Genomic DNA, 17656 nt, shown 5'->3' on the forward strand with positions numbered 1-17656 from the left:
GGCCTCGCCATTCACATCTGGCAAGTGTAGACCAAACACCCCGCCAGGTACAACTTCGTGCCTGCTGGCGAGGAGTGGGGAGCTGGAATCAGCCTCCGTAGAACACAAACATTTCAGTCCTTGGTGTTTATTCCAGCATCAGCTGGCTCTGACCTTGGTTCTGACCACCAGTCATCTTGGTGGAGGGTTTCCAGGGACTACCTGCAACCCTGGCACACCATCACCTGTCCAGCTCTACCAGCACAGCCAGCTCTTCCTCACTCCCTCAGGAAGATGAATCCTGTTCTGACTCCCAAGATGGCCAAGACTGGGATGGAAATACACACGGGACAACGCCGCCGCCTCTCCCAAGCCGCAGCAGGTTCCCTGGGGAGAAGCACGACACGTTTGCCAACCCGGCGAAGTCGCTCAGAAGCCAGGCAAAGAGAATGATGTAACCAGGCTCTCCAGTCGTCCAAAAGTGAATCACAGCTGCCACGACAGCCCCCCATCCGCCCTCCTTTTGCTGACTAACAGCTGACACGGCTCGGCAGCCCCTGGAACGAACGGCACAGGAGAGCCCTTTAAGCGGTGCCTGGCTCCTTATCAAAACCACGCAGAGGCTGTCTGGGGCTTCCATCATGGGGAATTCCCCTTCTCCATGCCTAAAAGTAAGCTCAGCTGGGCTGGCCTTCCTGCATTTGGGGATCGCAGCCGGAGAGCAACTGGCCCAAAGGGCTCTCACCCCCGCCAGCCCCCCCACGACCCAGCCGGGTGAGTAGCGCGATGTTTTTTTCGGTGCAAGCATGCCCAAGATGGAGCAAGGAGAAGGCAGGCAGCTTTTCTGCTATCAGCCCAAAGCGCTGTGAAGCAGGGCCGTGCCACCCCCCTTCTCACAGAAATAGAGCAAGGTTTGGCTATTTTTTGCAGGCTGAAACATTACCTTACAAACAAAATGCTTTCTGGTTCTGTGGGACTGCATTCAGCTTTGAAGCCAGGTTTTCTGAGGGTTTACAGAATAGCACTGGGCCTCTGGGGTAAAACAAGCTCTTCGGGGAACAAAAGGGAAGATGTTGCCTGTGCGTGGGGTCCTGCTGTCTTGTCCCCACTTGAGACCTTGGACACAAGCACAGCCAAAGAGCACATTGGGGTCCCAGCACCCACTGAGCTGTCTCACAACCCAGCCAGGCTGCCAGGGCAACATCCTACCTGAAGTGAAGGACAGTCAGGGAAAGGAGTTTGGGGTTTTTAAAAAATTTTTACAACCCAAAACATCAAATCATCACAAAGCAGTGGAACTGTCTGAACAGAGCTGAGTAGGAAGCCACGAGTGGGGCAGCTGGAAACAGCACCCTTGCCAGTGAAGGACACCTCCACAGGCCCAGTAGCAGTCACCTAAGGAGGAAATGTCAGGAGTACAGGCAGAGAGCAAGCAGCATGACTGCTTACAGCAGGCTTTATTTGCTCCTGGTTTGTTGCTCTTATAGATGTATATATATATATATAAAAAAAACACCTTCCTTGTGGCAAAACCAACACATCAAATTCAGGTAGCTACGGAGCAAATCCCAAAGAGCTATGTGAAACCAGAAGGCGTTCCCTGTGGTTCTTGCTGCTCTGGCTGATTTCTATTGTTCACGAACGTACAATAATCAAATCAGCAGCACAGAGGAAAATTATCCCCCATAATAAACGCTCCAGCTGGCAGGTGTGATTTCCTTGTGTAACACAACCCAGCGACACGGGCTCGGTGGGGAATTCTCCCTGCCCCAGCTGCCGAGGAGGAACGACCTGGCACGCTGCAGCAGGCCCGCAGGGAGCGTGCAGGCCTCCTTCCCCGGGCTGAGGGGAGAGCCTGGGCCCGCCACAGCCCGCCTGCCAGAGCGGCCGAGGACATTGGGGGGGGGGGGGGGGATGTGTCTCCTCAACACAGCCTCCTCTCAGCCATCCCTCCACCCCCCAAACTGCCTACACCCCACAGGCGGCCCAGGGCTGCCAGGGGTTCCCCTCCGCCCCGCGGCAGGAAGCCGCCGCGGCTGGGCCCTGCCCTGCCCTGCCCTCCCTTCGGCCCCGCCATTTTGTCTCTCGATACGCCGGGGGAGCCGCTGCTGGCTCCGGGCCTGCCGCTCCCCGAAAAGCTCCCCCTACAGCGGAGGCAGGCCGGCTCCTGCGGCCCCTCAGGGCCCCGCTATGCCGGGCGGGCCCATGGAAACCCGCGCAGCCCCGGGGAACACAAAGGTGACAGCGACACAGAGCCCGGTGGCTCCGCCATGACGAGCCACTCGCATCCCCGCCTCCTCCGCCCTCCTTGTTTATACCCCCCTCGCCGCGCCGATTGGCTGAGGCGCCTGTCCGTCAGGCTGGGAATTTCCCGGGGGCGGAACCACCGCCCCCCGTCCCCGTGTACCCCCAGTCCCCCCTCCCGCTTCCTCCCGTGCTGGCGGCGGAGCGGAGCGGTACCGGGAGTGGCCTCGCCTCGGGGGCTCCCTGGCAGGTGAGCTCGGGGCGGTACGGGGGCCTGCTGCCCTTGGGGAGGGGGGCCCTGCTCGGGGCACCGGGGGCTTACCGGGCACCGGGGATGGCGCCTGGGCACCGGGTCGCGCCGCCCCAGCGAAGGGTCCTGGTGGTGGGGAGGGGCTGGCAGGGCTCGGCGCTGCGTGTTGGTTGTATCTGCCGCGGGCGGCCAGGGTGAAACCCCGGAGGGGGCCCGGGGCCGGCCCGGGTCGCGATAGTCGCGCTGTGCCTCAGTTTCCCCTCTCCCGGGGCAGGGCGGAGGCTGCCGCCTCCCCTCGCCACTCCCGAAGCGGCGGGCTGGTTGCAGGGGTCCCTGGGTTCACCGGCGGTGGCCGTGCCCGGGGAAGGAGAGGAGAAAGGCTCCAGGAGGTGCTGGGGAGGGTGGGGGGTGTCTCCCTCCTGCCCCCCAGCAGGTCCCTCGGGCCGGGCAGCCCCGCACCGCTACCGTACCCTGGGCCGAACCCCCGGGGCCGCTCCTCCCCTCGCTCTGCCTTACACAACCCCGGCGTTTCCCCAAGTCCACGCATCAGCCTTCTGACTATCTCTGAGCTGTCGGTCCCCTCTCGGGTAGGGACAGTGCGTGGATCCCATCCCGGGGGGCTGCAGGCAGCCAGGGCTCCAAGGAGCCTCCGGTCGATGCTGTTTTCCTCCCTCTTTTGAGTTTTTCCTCCCCATCCTGCCGCTGGTCCAGCGTGTCCACATCGGATGTGGATTCAGAGGCTGGAATAGCTGGAGCGGGGATGGCAGTATCCCCACCTGCCTCCCCTCCTCCTTTGGGGAGGTAGTGCACAGCTTGCCTCCCCATTTCCCCTCAATTCCAGGCTAAAGCCCCCACTGAGAGCAGAGGAAAAAGAAGATGCTGCCTGTCAGCCCTGCTTTTGGGTCAGAATAGCTCTGGGTAGGACTTGGTGGGGACCTGCAGCCTCTCGGAGATGTGGCTGTCCCGTTCCTCAGTGCCTCCTGGCACAGGTTGCTCTCCGCATCAGGGAGGCAAGTGCAACCTTTCCATCTGCTTGGGTGAGTAAGAGCTCTTCTGCTGCCACAAGCTCTTTTGGAGTGCAGATTTCAGTGAGAGCGCTGGCAAAGGCAGCCAAAGTGTGCTGGAGTCGGGAGACTGGACTTTGGGCACTGGGGCGAGTTCTGGAGGCAGGAAGGCTCCAGCCAGGCATGTCCTTGAGAGCTCTGTCTGTGGCGAGGTGAAGTAAACAAGAAGAAAAGAGGCTTTTTGCAGCCATTGGCATGATTCCTGGCTCTGCAGGAAATCCCACGGCGCCCTTTCGGCCTGACCTACGCCGAACAGACGTATTTAGCGCAAGGCCGTGGGTCATTGCTTGCCAGCAGCTGGTACAAAACACTCGGGGGGGGGGGTGGTGGGGGTGGAGGAAGCTGCATTATCTACTCCTTTGGCATTGCAGATTTTGTTTTAAAGCAATAAATCTTACGCTTTGGGTGACACAGGTGGCTTTGCCGGTGTAGCTTTGCAGTGCCGCTGTCTTCTGCTGCTCGGTTGTTGCCAAGGTTGGACAGGAGTAGCCTGGGTTGTGCTGGAGCTGCAAGGAAAGGGGTGGCTGTGCCTTGCTCTGCTTTTGAGTGTTGTGACAAGCAGCCATGATGCTACTGAGCTCTGCCGGGAGGGGAAGAAACAGAGCAGGCAGCGTGAAGCGAGATGTCTTTGCAGCAGAAGACCAGGGTCTTGCATAAAACACCACCATGCTTCCCAGGGGAGCACCACCACCAGGTCTGGCTGCCTGTCCTGCCTGCCCTGGAGCTTGGACCTGTGGCAAGGAGCTCTGCAGCTGCATGTGGTTACCCATGTTTGTAAACCTGGCTCCGAATGGGGAAATCCTTTATTTTCCTTGTGAGCAGCCTCATCGGCAGCAGGTTGTTTTGTGAAGACTCTGCGGGAGGTGGGTTTCTCAGGCGAGGGTGGGATTTCTGGCTGGAGGACATCTGTAACATCTGCTGCGTTTCAGATGAGGCTCTTGCCTTTCCCACCCTCTCTCTGCAGCTGGCCAGGCTGGGAAGAAAAATGCTTCAACTGGAGGTTCAGACCTTTCCCTTTGAGACCTGAGCCTTGCAATGCCTGCTTTCCTCTTCTTTTATTATTCCCAACCCAGTGGGCTGCAGTGCCCAGAAAGTCTCCTTATTATTGCTTCCTCCTAAAGCCAGCTCTGCTTTTGCTTCCCTGCAAATGAAACCAGTCCAGCAACCCAGGAATGTTTGTCCCTGGTCTGGGGAGCTGATGAAGCTTGGGAGAGAACAAAAAAAACAGGCTAGGGGCTGTGGCATTTTGCCGATTTCCGGTAAAATGATCAAACAAAAAAAAGCATCCCTCGATAGTGTCTTATCTGAGTGGCTTTTGTTTTGAGGAGGAGGGATGCTGGAGGCCCGGCAGCCTCCATCATGAGAAAATGATGCTGGCAGCCTGCAGGGATTTGCTTTCCCCTCGTGCGCTCCTGGCAGGGAGGAGACTTCCTGGGAATGTTGCACGCCAGGGTAAGGAAAACCCCATTCTCCTAAGGGCTGGGGCGAGCACCCACCATGGGTCACGGGATGGGAGTTGATGTCCTGCCAAGCCCACTGCTTCGGGAGGCTGGTCTCCACCCTGGGGCTCGCTGCCGAAAGCAAACCTCCAGCGGTGCCAGCCCACTCGCTGCGCAGGGTTCCCATCCTCCGCCTTTGTCTCTTCAGCTGTTTGGGAATTTTAAAGCAGGAATCGTTTCCTTCTGCCACTTCTGCAGGGCTGGTGCAGCGATGGCTGTGGTGCTGGTGGCTGTGGCGGTGATGCACATCTTCCGAGGTGACAGCAGGGAACAGCCTGCCCACGGTTACATGGTGCCAGCTTGCTCCCAAGCTGCAGCGCAGCTATTTGAATACCACCCTGCTTTTGTCTTTGCTTGGGAGTCTCCCCTGCCTGCTTGCTCTCTCGTTCTCTCCTTTTGCTGAGTTGTCACAAAAATTTACTACCTAAAGGTCTCGGTGCTCCGCTTGCAGCCGGCAACACCCACGGGCGACCGTGGCGTCTGGCAGCCTCTGCTGGCAGCTGGGCACGGAGCCGATGAGCTATAGCTGGGCAGCCGTGGTCTGTGGCTGGCCCTCAACCCCCGTGGCTGTGAAATACCATCAGATTAGCTTAGAAACTGTTGACTGGCAAAAAGAGAAGTGTTTTCTGGTGTTTCAGTGGTTTCTTCTGGAGTTTGTGGTAGTCTGGGTTTTTTTGCGTGTCTAACCATTGTTAGGAGCTGGTCGGTAGTCCTCTCTCTCTTCCCCTGGTGTTTTTATTGAAACATGAGATTTTTCACAACAAATGTCACCTTTCAGAACTCTGAAGGACAAAAAAAAAAAAAACCAAACAAACAAAAAAAAAACCCACCAAAACAAACCAGGACTGGGAACAGTGACCTGGTCCAAGGCCCTATCCCAGCTCAGTCGCAGCAGCTCCTTGCAGAAATGGGGCTATTCCTCCACCCCAGGCAAACCCACGCTGACCCTGTTGATGGTCTTGGATGCTGTGGAAACCCTCCCCTCTTGCTGGGTGTTGTTTGCTGGTGAATTTGTGGCTGGCCTGTGTTTGTCAGCTGGAGATAGTTCAGTTCCTCTCCCCAGCTGCTGTTTCAAAACAACTCCTGTGGCCCCTCTGCTGCAATCTCCCTGGTAGGGTGCAGACCTTGGGTAGAAAAATACTTGATAAAACCTTGAGAACTGGGAATAGCAGAGGCTTTCGGTGGCTCCATCCAGCTGGAAGAATATGGGGTCGCCGTGAGGGAGCTCTGCTGATTGGCAAGGTGGTCAGTGCAGCTGGCTCGGGTTTGAGTGTTCCGGGCAGGGGCAGGGGCAGGGGACCTCCCGCTTGTGCTGTGGGGCAAGGCAGAAAACCTCCCGGTTTGGGGTCTGGAGTGCAAGAAAGTGGGGGCTGGTATTTCAGGCTGCTGCAAAGCCACACAAGGAAAGGATGCCATGTGAGAGGGCAGCTTGTCCCCACCTTCCCCAACCCACACCTGGGTTTGTCCTGGTGGTGATGTCCTGCAAGATGCTCACTGCAGGATCAGTGAGCATGCTCATCTAACCAACCGGCTCCTCCCAGAGCCCCGGGTTTGGGATCTGGAGCAGCATGTGGTGACCAGACACCAGTGAGAAACAGGCTCAGGTCCCCAGCCTGCCTGTGACGCTGTCCCTGTCCTCTGCCAGGCTGGCCAGGCAGGTATTGTGGCCCCAGGTGACAGCATTTCCCTGTGGTGGAGGTGCCATCGGGTCCCTGGGCCAGGTGTGTGCTGCCGCGCTGGGCTCTGCCCACTGGTGGGTCTGCTCCGGGATCTTTCCCCATCGCGTGATGTGGGGCTAGGGGGGGATTTTGTACTGGCCGTGACGATGCTGCCCGTCACAGGGACCCACAGCACGGAAACTGTCCTGGTTCTTCTGCAGCTTCCTGTCAGCTGCTGTGGGCTCCAGAAATAGCCGCTGCTGAGCCTGCCCCGAGCCGCAGCTGGGCAGCTCCCAGCCGTCACCCCCTCCCGCTGCTTGGGACGGGGCTGCTGGCTCCCCACGGGGGGCCACAGGTCAGGGGTGGGGGGTGTCTTGGTGGCACCCACAGAGCAGGAGGATGGTGAGACCTACCGACAGCTACATCTGCCCAAAGCAGCCTGCGGCTGAGGCCGTGCGTAATTACCTGCCGCCGAGGCAGGCGTTAATTGCCGCTCCAGTTGCGGATGCTGCCAGGTGGCAGTTGTCATCTGGAAAGTCCCTGCCGCTCCCTGGCAGGCAGGTCATCTAAACCGGTGATCAGCCCGGATCGCTTGTGGCATAAGCATTAGTCTGAGGTTGAGATGGTTTCGGGTATGGGCTACTCCCCTTCCCCTTTCAAAATACTCCCCCTCAGCCCCCTCCCACTTGCGAGCACCCAGCTGCCTTGGCTGGGTGGAAGAGCACTTGGGAGTGTCCATGGGTGCTCCTGTGGTGTCCCCAGACAACACCCCAGTTCTGGCTGGTATTGTCCCCCGGGGCTGTCTCATCTACTGAGCTGCTCCGCTTTATAACAAACTGGCATCAGGGGGGGATATTTTTGATAAATTGTGCTGTAATTCACAGCAGCTGCTTTATCACCCCCCAGGAGATGGGTAAGACCTGGAGCCAGGGTCCTGCCCAGCCATCCCCAGGCCAAACCTTGGCAAGGGGGAGGCCTTAAACCACCCACAAATGCAAGGAATTTAAAAAAAAAAATACAAATAGCACACTGCATGCGAGTGTTTCCTCTCCTTGTACTTTGCTCCCAACACATGCCTGGCTGTTCCCCTTGCCCCAATTTGGGAAGCTGTAGTGTTGGCAGCCGGAGGGCAGAGCGGGTCCCTGCCTGACTGCTGGGGCTCATCCGCCCTGGTGCTGCCCAAACCTCCTGCCAGCTGCAGGTTAAGGCTTTTGGAGCGGCAGACACTGCCCCTCCCCAAACAGCCCCCCACAAGCCTTTCTGCCCCCCCCCCCCAAATATCCTACAGTGAGCAGGATGCCCCAGTGACAGTGCCCAGGTCTGCGCTGGCATGGATGGATGCTCCTGGGCTGGATCTCCATCCCTCCCAGGGTGCAGGGGCAGGCATCTGCGACGTCCTCGGGGACTCCCGTGCCCCACAGGGGTGAGAGCCAGCCCTGAGCGGGGCTGCTGGTGATGCCTCCTCGCATGACACTTCTCATGGCTGTGAGTCACCCCGGCACGTTCACCCCGAGCAGGGCTGGAAGGGGAAGTGTCTTCACCTGGGACACTTCTTCGCTGGCTGGGGAGCAGAGAGGCAGCGCTGCCTCTGCCAGCACAGTGCCCCGGCCCCACGCACAGCTGGGACCAGGGGACCGCGGTGCTGCCTGGAGCCAGAGGAAGGTGACACTGTGCTCTGTTGCCTTGCAGGGATGCCTGGCTGGGAGGTAGGCGACTGAAGGGCAGGCATGGAAGGGAGAGGACCCTACCGCATCTACGACCCTGGCGGGGGCTCAGAGGAGAATGCATCCACGGCCTTTGAGCGGCTGGTGGAGGAGAACACCCGGCTGAAGGAGAAGATGCAGGGGATCAAGTCTATCGGTAACTGCTGCGTGGCTCGGGGACGAGGTTCGCCTTTGGGGCAGCTCAGCCTGTGCCCACTGAACCTGGGGGTTTCTTGCTCTGTTTAGGAAGGGTGCTATAAAAAGCTCGGGGTCTTGGCACTGGGATAGGAGTAAAGCTTTCCCCGTCCTGGGGGGTGGAGCGGAATCTCTGGGCTTTTTCACAAAGGGGTGCAGAGGGAGCAAGGCTTTTGTTGAACTCCTGGGATGCTTTACAGTGGGGTAAATGGCTGGGAAAAAAAAGGCAAGTAGTGGAGCGAGGTCAGCTCCTCAGAGTCCTGCAGTGGCAGGATGTAGATGCCAGGATCTGTTCTGCTTTTGATGAAAGCCCCCACCTCCTGCAGCCCCTGTCGGGTCAGAGGTTTTTCCTGGGTGCTGCTCAAAGACCCCAGCATTGGGTGCTTCCTGCGGCAGCAGGGACATGCTGGCATTGAAATGCTCCAGCCGAGTCATGCCACCCCCTTTCTCTTCCTTGGCCACCTTCCCCCACCCACCCCTGGTTTTGCTTTTGGTCTCGTGACCCAGCTTCCGCTTTCATGTCCTGCTTCTGCAGCCAAATTTCCACCTGCCTTGTGATTCCCATCATGACACCATACCCCTACCTGGGACAGGGACCTGCTCGTGTGGGAGCAGCCACCCGGGGTGCAGAGAGGATTGCATTGCCAGTGCCAACCCCAAAGTGGGCAGGCCAGACCCCTAGGTCCACCACCTAGGCTTAAATTTGTTTCTTCTGGGAAGCAGTGGAGACCTTTGAGAAATGCAGTGCTGCCCTTCTGCCTCCTGTAACCAGTCCTCTGTGTGTCAGCATGGGGGACTCTGCAGCCAGCGAGCCACTGATACAGCTTTACCGTTGGATTTTGCCAAGAAAAGTTGTTTCTGGATGAAGAAGGACCATGCTGGGCACTTCTCCACCCAAGCAGGGAGCTTGGTATTGGTGGATGGGCCTGCTGTAGGCAGACACTTTGGGAAGGAGGGTGAGCGTCCTTCTGTCACCCACAACAGGAGAGCTGCTGGAGGAGTCCCAGGTGGAGGCATCCAAGCTGCGGCAGAAGGCAGAGGACCTCGTGAAAGACAACAAAATGCTGATCGCGTCATCTTCCTTGGAGGATCTGGTGGAAACTGGAGGTAGGAGACACAGGGCTCCCTGGGAAGGGATCACCTGATGGCTCAGGATCCTGAGCTCAGGGGAAGGGAGGGAATGTGAAGGAGACTTTCATGAAGGTTTCCTGCAGCCCTGTCGTCTCTGAAGTGTATCAAACCATTGCCGTCCTCCCTTCTCCTGGAGGGAGGTTTCTGTCCCATCCCTATAGCTGGGGTAGAAACCATCCATCAATCCCTGACCTCGTGGGGTGTCTGCTCTCTGCATCCCTGCGCAAAAAGGCTCATGGCTACATCCTCTCCCCTCTCCGCAGCCGTCGGCCCTGATCCCAGCTCTACGCGGGCTGCCCCAGGCAGCGCCCAGCCAGACACGGAAGCACGGAAATCTCCTCCAAGTGTGAGTCTGGTGAATACGAGAGCTGGTGCTGGCATGGCGGAAGGGAGAGACTCTTCCTCTAGTTAAAACAAAAGGAGGCAGCCTTTAGCCTCTAGAAACGGGGATAAATCCAAAAGGAGGGGTCAGCTTCCATGCTGACGTCCCAGCGGTTCCTGCCTCCATGCGGTGGGCATCCTGGGTTGCCATTCCCTGGGGAGACCTGACCTGACTGCCTCCCCTTGCAGGGATCCTCCTCGGAGTTTGAGATCGTCGCTGTCGAAGCACAGGGGTTTCCTCAGGAGAGTGGGAGAACGGTGAGTGGCCCTGGTGCCTGTGGGATTAGGTGGGTGGCAGGTGGAGAGTTGAGCTGGTTGGTGCAGTGGTGGTGGCACCGGCGGCATGGGAGGGTGTGCAGACAGGCGGCAGTGTGCCCCGGTGACGTACTTGCCATCAGGCACAGGCAGGGCTGGGGGACCCACGTCAAGGCAGCCCTTGGGCAAACAGCAGAGGAGGGATAAACTGCACCTGGGCGTTCCCGGGGGAGCAGAGCCAGCCCCACGTACGGCCCCCAGGATGGTGCTTGTGCTGCAGTGCCCAGCCTCTGCCACCGATGAAGGGGACTTGGCTGGTGTGCAGGCAGGAGGGCACCACACAGCCCCGTGGCTCGTCCTCCCCGTGTCTCACTGGGGCCGGAGGGCTCGGGACTGATGACATGTGTGCCCCAGCGTGTACCGCTGCTCTCGCCTGGCCGAGGCGAGGAGAGGGGACAATGTGCAGGCTGCCCTCCAAGGGCAAGGGCTCCTGAGTAGAAGTGGTCTGGCCAGGCTGCCTGAGCACAGGGCCAGCAAAGCAGCCCCAGCCAGACAGGGACACCAGTATCTCTAGATGCTGCGTGATGGTGACAGGAAGGGCTGTGATGACCCAAGGAGCTGTCAGTGATGCTCTGACTCTTGCCTCCCGACACCCACACTGGGTGGGAGGACCAGGTCTCCAAGCCTCACCATGGCCAACAGGGTCTGCCCCAGCTGAGGCATCTCCATGTGCTCCGTTTGCTGCCACCTCAATGTCCCGCTGGCTGGCACTGCCCCGTCCTGTCCTGCTCTGGCATTTTGTGTGTGTGGGAAGGGAGGAGAGGAAGGATGGGGGGCCCAAAGAGGAAGAACATCGGCTGGCACCACCCGGTGCCAGTAAGGGGACATGCTCTCATTGCACATCCCTGTTTGTATTGGCTGGAGCCTCCTGGGGTGCAGCCATGGGGTGATGGAGAATGGGGTGGCATCTGCTTGGCCATCAGCTCCTGGTGTCTGAGCCAAGTGCTAGTCCTGTGCTCGCACCCAGGCTCTCCCAGGTGCTCCAGCTAGGCTTGGGTCCTCACTGCCTCCCCTTGCCAGCCGGTGCTAGTGAGAGGAACTGGCTGTGCTGTGTCCCACACACACCCTCCCATGGCAGTTTCGGGAGGGTGGCTGTAAACCCTGTAAACCCCGGGGCCGGGACACTGGGGACACGCTGGGCTTCTGGCCCCACGCAGTGCTGCCCGGGGCATTCCCATGGGCGGCAGGCTGAGTCAGCCGGGCTGGGAGTGGAGCGGGCAAAGGTGTGCCAGCACATCCCCACCTCCTCCCCAGCAGTGCCGTGCGTGCCGGGCTGGGCTCTGTTGTGCCAGCAGTGTCTCCTAGGCAATGGAGGACTTAACCAGCCACAGCAGGAGAGGACAGGCCTGTTGGGGACACCCCTCATGAGTGGGTGGGGGCAAGCCCTGACGCAGGTGGGGGGAAGCCGTGATGCTGGTGGGTGTGCCCTGACCCAGGCTTTCCTGGCCACCATTTAAATCCGGTGCATCACCCTCTTGGCTGCCATCTGCCGAAGAGCTGGGGCTGTGGTGGCAGGGGATTCACAGGCAAGGGAGCCACAGAGGGAGGACAGGAGGAAGGAGAAGATGGGGACTGGAGTAAGACCACCCTTCATGTGGCAAACCTCAGCTCCCAGTGAAGACCAGGGCATACGTCTTCAGGAGCTGGGATTTCTAGTCTTGGTGCTGAAAGGGAGATCTTGGGGGGAGAAGGAAGCCTCTGTTGCTGTCAGCAAGCCGGGAGCGTGGTTTACTCAGCCTGATGAGGGGCACGGGGAATCCATGGACTGGGAGAGCTGCTGCTGTAATGTCCCTCTCCACCCAGGGACTTGGTGTCCCGTGGCCAGCGGTGGGGAATCGAATCTTTACAAAGCTGACGCAATTTTTCAGCGTACCAAGGGCTGTTGCTGGCCCAGCTCCCCACCACAGCCCTGGATGGGAGACGAGCCCCAAGAGGGAACTTTGCAATGCTCCTTGAACTGATCTGACCGTGCTTCATCCCCTTCCCCATCCCCAGGACTTGGAGCAGCCGCCGAATGAGGATGCCAACCTGCTGCCCCAGCTGCAGCAGCTGGAGAGCACGCTGAGCGGCTGCGCCAAGGAGGCCAGCAAGGACCAGGTCTTCGTGCGCATGGGCTACATGGCCTCTGAGCTCAAGCGCCTGGCCTCCAAGGTGCACAAGAATGAGCAGAGAACATCGTTCCTGCAGGTGAGCGAGGGCTGGCTGGACTCTTCATGGGGGGGTTCCCCCTTTTTTTTTTTTTTTTTTTTCCCCTCCACCAAGCCCCTTGTGTCTACCCCAAGGTGGACACCCACCACCATGCCAGGATTTGGTGGGAGGTGGGTGGCCAAGCAGGCTCCTGGGGGTGGCTGTGGTCCTCATGCTGCCGGCATTCACACCCCAGACGCTGTGTGAGACGCTGCACAGTGAGAACAAGGAGCTGCGAACCAAGCTGGAACGGGACCTGGAGCAGAGAAACCAGGCACTGGAGAAGCTCAGGTGAGGGTGGGCGGTGGGGAGGGGCATGGGGCTGACCTGGGTGCTTCTTCCCGCTGACCTGGGTGCTTCTTCTTCCCACTGACCCATCCCTCCTTGCCTGCAGGTGTGAGAACCAGGAGCTCCGGAGGATGGTGACGCTGAGCAGCCAGGACAGTGGGAAGAGGGAAGCTGCTGAGCAGCAGCAGGTGAGGAGGCAACATCGCCCTCGGAAAGGGCTGGGAAGGAGGCGAGGATCCCTCTGACACATCAGCAAAGGTGGCCTCATTTTATTTGAGCCTCGAGTTTGTCCCAGTATGACCAGCAGGACTTCTCAGGGTCTTGAGGGGATGGGGGAGGCCATGGGAGGGGAACCGGCTGGAGTTTAGCCGGCCTCCTGCACAGCCTCCACAAAAGCCCTGAGGGTCCCCCCCCTCCCCCCGTGCGCATCCAGCAGAGCGGAGCCACGGTGGAGAAGGCGCCGGGCAGAGGAGAGCTGGAGGCCAAGGAGAAGAAGGTGAAGATCCTGGAGCACCAGCGCAGGGAGGTGAGGACCAGGCTGGGAGGGAGGCACTGCCAAGGAGTGGGGGAGCGGGAAGCAGGGGCATGTGGCTGGGATGGCACTGGAAGACTGGGGCAGGGCTGTGGAGCTGCGGGGAAGCACTGCTGGAGCCAGGATCTCCATCCAGGTGATCCCCAAGGTGCTTTCGTGATGGGAGGCTGCTGGGGACTGCCATGGCTGTCTTGAGGCATAGTTTGGGTTCCTGTTCAGCCATCTTTCTCTTCCCGCAGCTACTGGAGGTGAATAAGCAATGGGATCAGCATTTCCGAGCCATGAAGCAGAAGTACGAGCAGAAGGTAGGGCTGGGTGCTGGCTGGGGGGACTCTGAGGAGCCCAGGTGCAGGGGAAGGTTTTGGGGCTGCCTCGCCTCTTTCCCCCGCAGTGTGGGTCCTTCCAGGCAGGCTGACATCCCTGCTCCCTCCTGGCAGGTCACGGACCTGCACCAGGAGCTGGCCGAGGCCCGCAGGGCACTGACTGAGCTGGAGGCAGAGCGGGAGCAAAAGCAACGGGATTTCGACCGCAAGCTGCTCCTGGCCAAGTCCCGGATTGAAACAGAGGAGGTGAGTCCCTCGGGAATGGTGGTGGGGAGCTGCTGGCCCTGTCACCCTGCCCTGGCTGATCTCCCCACCCCGGGTCCTGCAGGCAGAGAAGGAGAGGCTGGCCATGGAGGTGAGGGACCTACAGCAGAGGATGCGGTTCCTGCAGGAGCAGCTGGCTCCAGTCACCAGGCAGCGGGAATACCAGGAAAAGGAGATCCAGAGGTTGAACAAGGTGGGGACCAGGGCACAACCCCTCCCTGTAAAATGTCTGTTATGTTCTCCCACCTCTTCTCCTCTCTCAAATCCAAAACCCCCTCCTTGCCCAGCTCCTTGCGCAGGCAGGAGCTCCTGTCAGACGATGCCCACCACGTCCCTCTAGGCTCCCAGGAAAGGGGGTTTGGAGGTGGGTCTGTAGTCCCTCTTGTTCTTTCCTGGTTATACCTGCTTCCCATGCTGGTCACGTGCCCATGGTCTTCCAGAGACATCACAGGCACAACACTTTGCTCTAACCCCCCCCCTCCCTGCTCCTCCTCTTCCTCTCTAGGCTTTAGAGGAGGCCCTGAATGTCCAGGCCTCTCCACCACCCATCTTCGCTAGCACCATGGAGACGGCGGGGAAGGTGCCACAGCAGGAGCTGCTGACCCAGAATGAGCTACTCAAGCAGCAGGTAGGGCAGAACACAGAGCTGTTAGAGACAGGGAGGAAGATACATGTCCTGAAGCTCTCCAGGCAGAGAGCCCCATGTGGCCAGGAGCAGCCCAGCAGCCCTGGCAGGTGTCACTGCTGTGGTGGTGGGGAGTAGGGGAGCAAGCTCAGCACCCTCCAGGCCTTCAGCTGGGAGGACCACAGCCATGGGCCATCGTGTCAACCCGTGTGCCTGGGGCTTGGCATAGCTGGTGGCATCACAGTGACAGTGGGTGCTTGGGGGAGGTGTCTGTCCTCAGCCAGGTGCATCCACATCCCTCCCTCCCACCAGGTGAAAATTTTTGAGGAGGACTTCCAGCGAGAGCGGAGTGACAGAGAGAGGATGAACGAGGAGAAGGAAGAGCTGAAGCAGCAGCTGGAAAAGCTGCAGAAGCAGCTGGTCCTCTCCAATAACCAGGTGAGCAGCGCTGGGTGCTACCAGCAGCGCTCTAGGAGACCCATGTCTGCCCCACGTGTGTCAAAGGTGCTTGTCCCCGGTGTCACAGCCCCCGTACCCATCTTGGAGCAGGGACTGAGGGGGGACAGAAAGGCCAGAGAGGTGTTTGTGCCCTTGGCTTGTCCCTGCTAGAGCATCTCCTTTTACTTGTCTCTTCCTTCTGCCCCTCTCCTGGGCATCTGACAGTGGGGGACCAGTGCTGGCATTCCCGCAGGGCATTGCAGCAACCCTCACCCACGGTCACGGGTGGTGGCAGGGTGGGCTCTGTACTAACCCCCCTTGCTCCCAGCTGCGAGCTTCCAAGGACGACTGCCAGAGGGAGAAAGAGGAGAAGGAGAAGCTGAAGAAGCTGCTGAAACAGCACAAACAGGTGGGGATGGGGGAAAAGCTTTTCTTGGGCGGAGGGGCTGAAGTCTGCAGACCTGGCCTGAGCCCCTCGACTCCCGTTGGAGGGGCAGCTCCAAGCTGGGCGATGGGGGGTGGTGGTGGTGGTGGTGGGCTGCCCTTGGAGATCTTCCCAGCATCTCCCCTGGCTCCTCGCAGGCTTCTGGAGAGAGGCTGCACACCGAGCCACTGCCGGGGCCGCTGGGCCCTGCCTGCCCCATGTACCAGTACCAGTACAGTCCCCCCATGGCTCACCCCATGTACCATGGCTTCGACGAGTGGCAGCAGATCCGATACCCACCAGCAATGCCGGGCGAGCACACGCCAGGACAAAATTTCCACCATTTTCCCCCGGTAAGTGTCTACCTGTGCCAGCCCAAGGGGAAGCAGAGGGTCCCATGTGAGGGGGTCTGGGGCTTGCTGCCAAGCCAGGCAGCTTCTCCAGGGTGCAGGGAGCTGAGCATACATGTCCTGTTGGCATGTGAATGCTCAGCCCTCTCCTCCTCCTCTCGCCCTGGCAATTGAACACGGAGCAGAGCCTCATGATTCACATCCCTGGTAATTTGCCGTTTCTGTTCCATCTCCTCCTGCAGCCTGAGTACCCCTGGCGCCCACCCTGCGCCATGGCTCGCAGCCAGAACACCCAGGCAGTGGCTGGGGTGAAACCGGTCCCCAAGGACTTGGGTAAGGCTCAGACCCTCAGTGAGGGGGAGTGCCCCTGTCCTTTACCCTGAGACCCTGGGCGGTTGGCTGAACACTTGGGGGAGGGATGGGGGGACAGCTTCAGTTTTCCTTCAGCCCCCACCTCTGATCAGCTGAGGGGATGATTCTACCGTGGGGTTGGTCCCTGCTGCATCCCCCCCAACTGTCCCCGCAGCATCTGAAGACAGGCATGAGCCTGAGCCCCAGCAGCCCACGGGGTTATAGCAATCGGTGCTCAGGGATAACTGCCATCCCGTGGCTGGCACCCCTCCCACGGAGCTCGTCTGGGCACGAAGAGCCACGCTTACCCCATACCATCCCTCTCTTGTGTCTCAGAACAGGCAGGTCCCAGATTGCCCTAACACCAAGGACCAGCTGCGCTGTGACGGCAGCAGAAGAGGAGTAGGGTGTGTGTGTGTGCCTGTGTGTATATATCTAGGAGCTTCCTCCGGCTGCCGATCCCCGTGCACGGACATGTGGTGGACGTGGCCGCACCCCTGGCCTGGAGCGGCTCGGCAGTGCATCCCCGCGAGGAAAGTGTGAAGGAGGGACTGGAGGTGCCATCGTGGTGGTGGCCGATGCAGGGTCAGTCCCCTGTGGCTATCCTGTTCCCCACGAGGCATCAGACTCGGCATCACTGTAGACCTGAGCCAGGTCTTCAGGGAAGAGGAGCTGGCGTTTCCCAGGAGCGCACCAGGAGCTGCCCTGGTCCAGGGCTTTCGGTTCAGCCCCTGGAGGAGCAGGTGATGGCAGGGACTCTCCTGGCAGTGGGAGATCCCGTGGTCGCAGGCGGGTGCCTGCCGCAGCCGCAGCTCGGGCTGATGGTGGTTGGTGTCTCTGTATTTATTTAAGGACTGAAGTGTAGCTGAGCGTCTCTGGTTTTATCCTAAAAGCTGCTTACCCTGGGGCAGCCTCTCTGTGGCAACTGGGAGGGATGCCAGGGCTGCTGGTGCCCACGCACTCGGGTGTAGCCACAGAGCCAGACCCTTGCGTGGGCACCCCAGAATCTATTGCCCCAAGTGCTGCCCCCCCTGCACCTCCCCCTTTGCTCCTCCCTCTGCCTTTCCCTGCAGCAATAGCCTTGGGGCCAGTCTTTCAAATCGCACAGAGCAAATGGAGGGGGGAAAAAAAAAAAAAACAAACACCAAAACCCTCTATTTCTAAGCACGGCTGTCACATGCATGACAGCAGGGGGCACAGCGCCCTGGCATGCTCCTTGCTTGGGCACGGTCCCTGCTCCCAACCCCTTTTTGCCCCCCTGTGCTCTGTACTAACCCCCCTATTTTCTCCCCAAATGCTGGGCTGTGACGATAAATCCATGTTTGCAGTTGCCCTGAAAAAACCTGGAGTTTCTGCAGCTGGGAGCCATCCCTCCCTGCTGGTACCCCCAGGCTGGCCCCTGTGCCCCTCACTCTTTTCCTCCACCCGTGGCCAAGAAGCAGGGCTGTGTGTTTG

The 17656-nt window shown here is 59.7% G+C and overlaps 1 protein-coding gene across 5 annotated transcripts; it reads left to right on the forward strand.

The window, feature by feature from the left end:
• The first annotated feature begins 705 nt into the window (after positions 1–705).
• On the forward strand, positions 706–17065 carry TNIP1 (TNFAIP3 interacting protein 1). Of its 5 annotated transcripts, none has more exons than XM_086471256.1 (18): positions 706–753; positions 8384–8554; positions 9577–9699; positions 9987–10069; positions 10294–10362; positions 12415–12606; positions 12803–12897; positions 13001–13082; positions 13328–13420; positions 13666–13731; positions 13864–13995; positions 14078–14206; positions 14519–14641; positions 14951–15076; positions 15405–15485; positions 15659–15853; positions 16093–16183; positions 16543–17065. In XM_086471256.1, the coding sequence occupies exons 2-18, from the start codon at positions 8422–8424 to the stop codon at positions 16605–16607; spliced, it is 1878 nt and encodes a 625-aa protein (XP_086327382.1). In that variant the 5' UTR covers positions 706–753; positions 8384–8421; the 3' UTR covers positions 16608–17065. The 5 variants fall into 5 exon arrangements, with proteins under 5 accessions (XP_086327382.1, XP_086327381.1, XP_086327383.1 ...); XM_086471255.1 differs by lacking the exon at positions 706–753 and adding an exon at positions 2415–2473; XM_086471257.1 differs by lacking the exon at positions 706–753 and adding an exon at positions 2415–2473 and having other exon boundaries at positions 13331–13420.
• The last annotated feature ends 591 nt before the right edge of the window (positions 17066–17656 follow it).

This window comes from Leptosomus discolor, chromosome 10 (genome assembly GCF_034619465.1).
Source record: "Leptosomus discolor isolate bLepDis1 chromosome 10, bLepDis1.hap2, whole genome shotgun sequence".
NCBI classification, from domain to species: Eukaryota; Metazoa; Chordata; class Aves; order Leptosomiformes; family Leptosomidae; genus Leptosomus; species Leptosomus discolor.

Coding starts and splice junctions, on each gene's coding strand:
- TNIP1 (XM_086471256.1), top strand. CDS start 8,422: ATGGAAGGGAGAGGACCCTACCGCATCTACGACCCTGGCGGGGGCTCA. Junction 13,732..13,863: donor AGCAGAAGTACGAGCAGAAG/GTAGGGCTGGGT, acceptor CCCTCCTGGCAG/GTCACGGACCTGCACCAGGA. Junction 15,854..16,092: donor ATTTCCACCATTTTCCCCCG/GTAAGTGTCTAC, acceptor CTCCTCCTGCAG/CCTGAGTACCCCTGGCGCCC.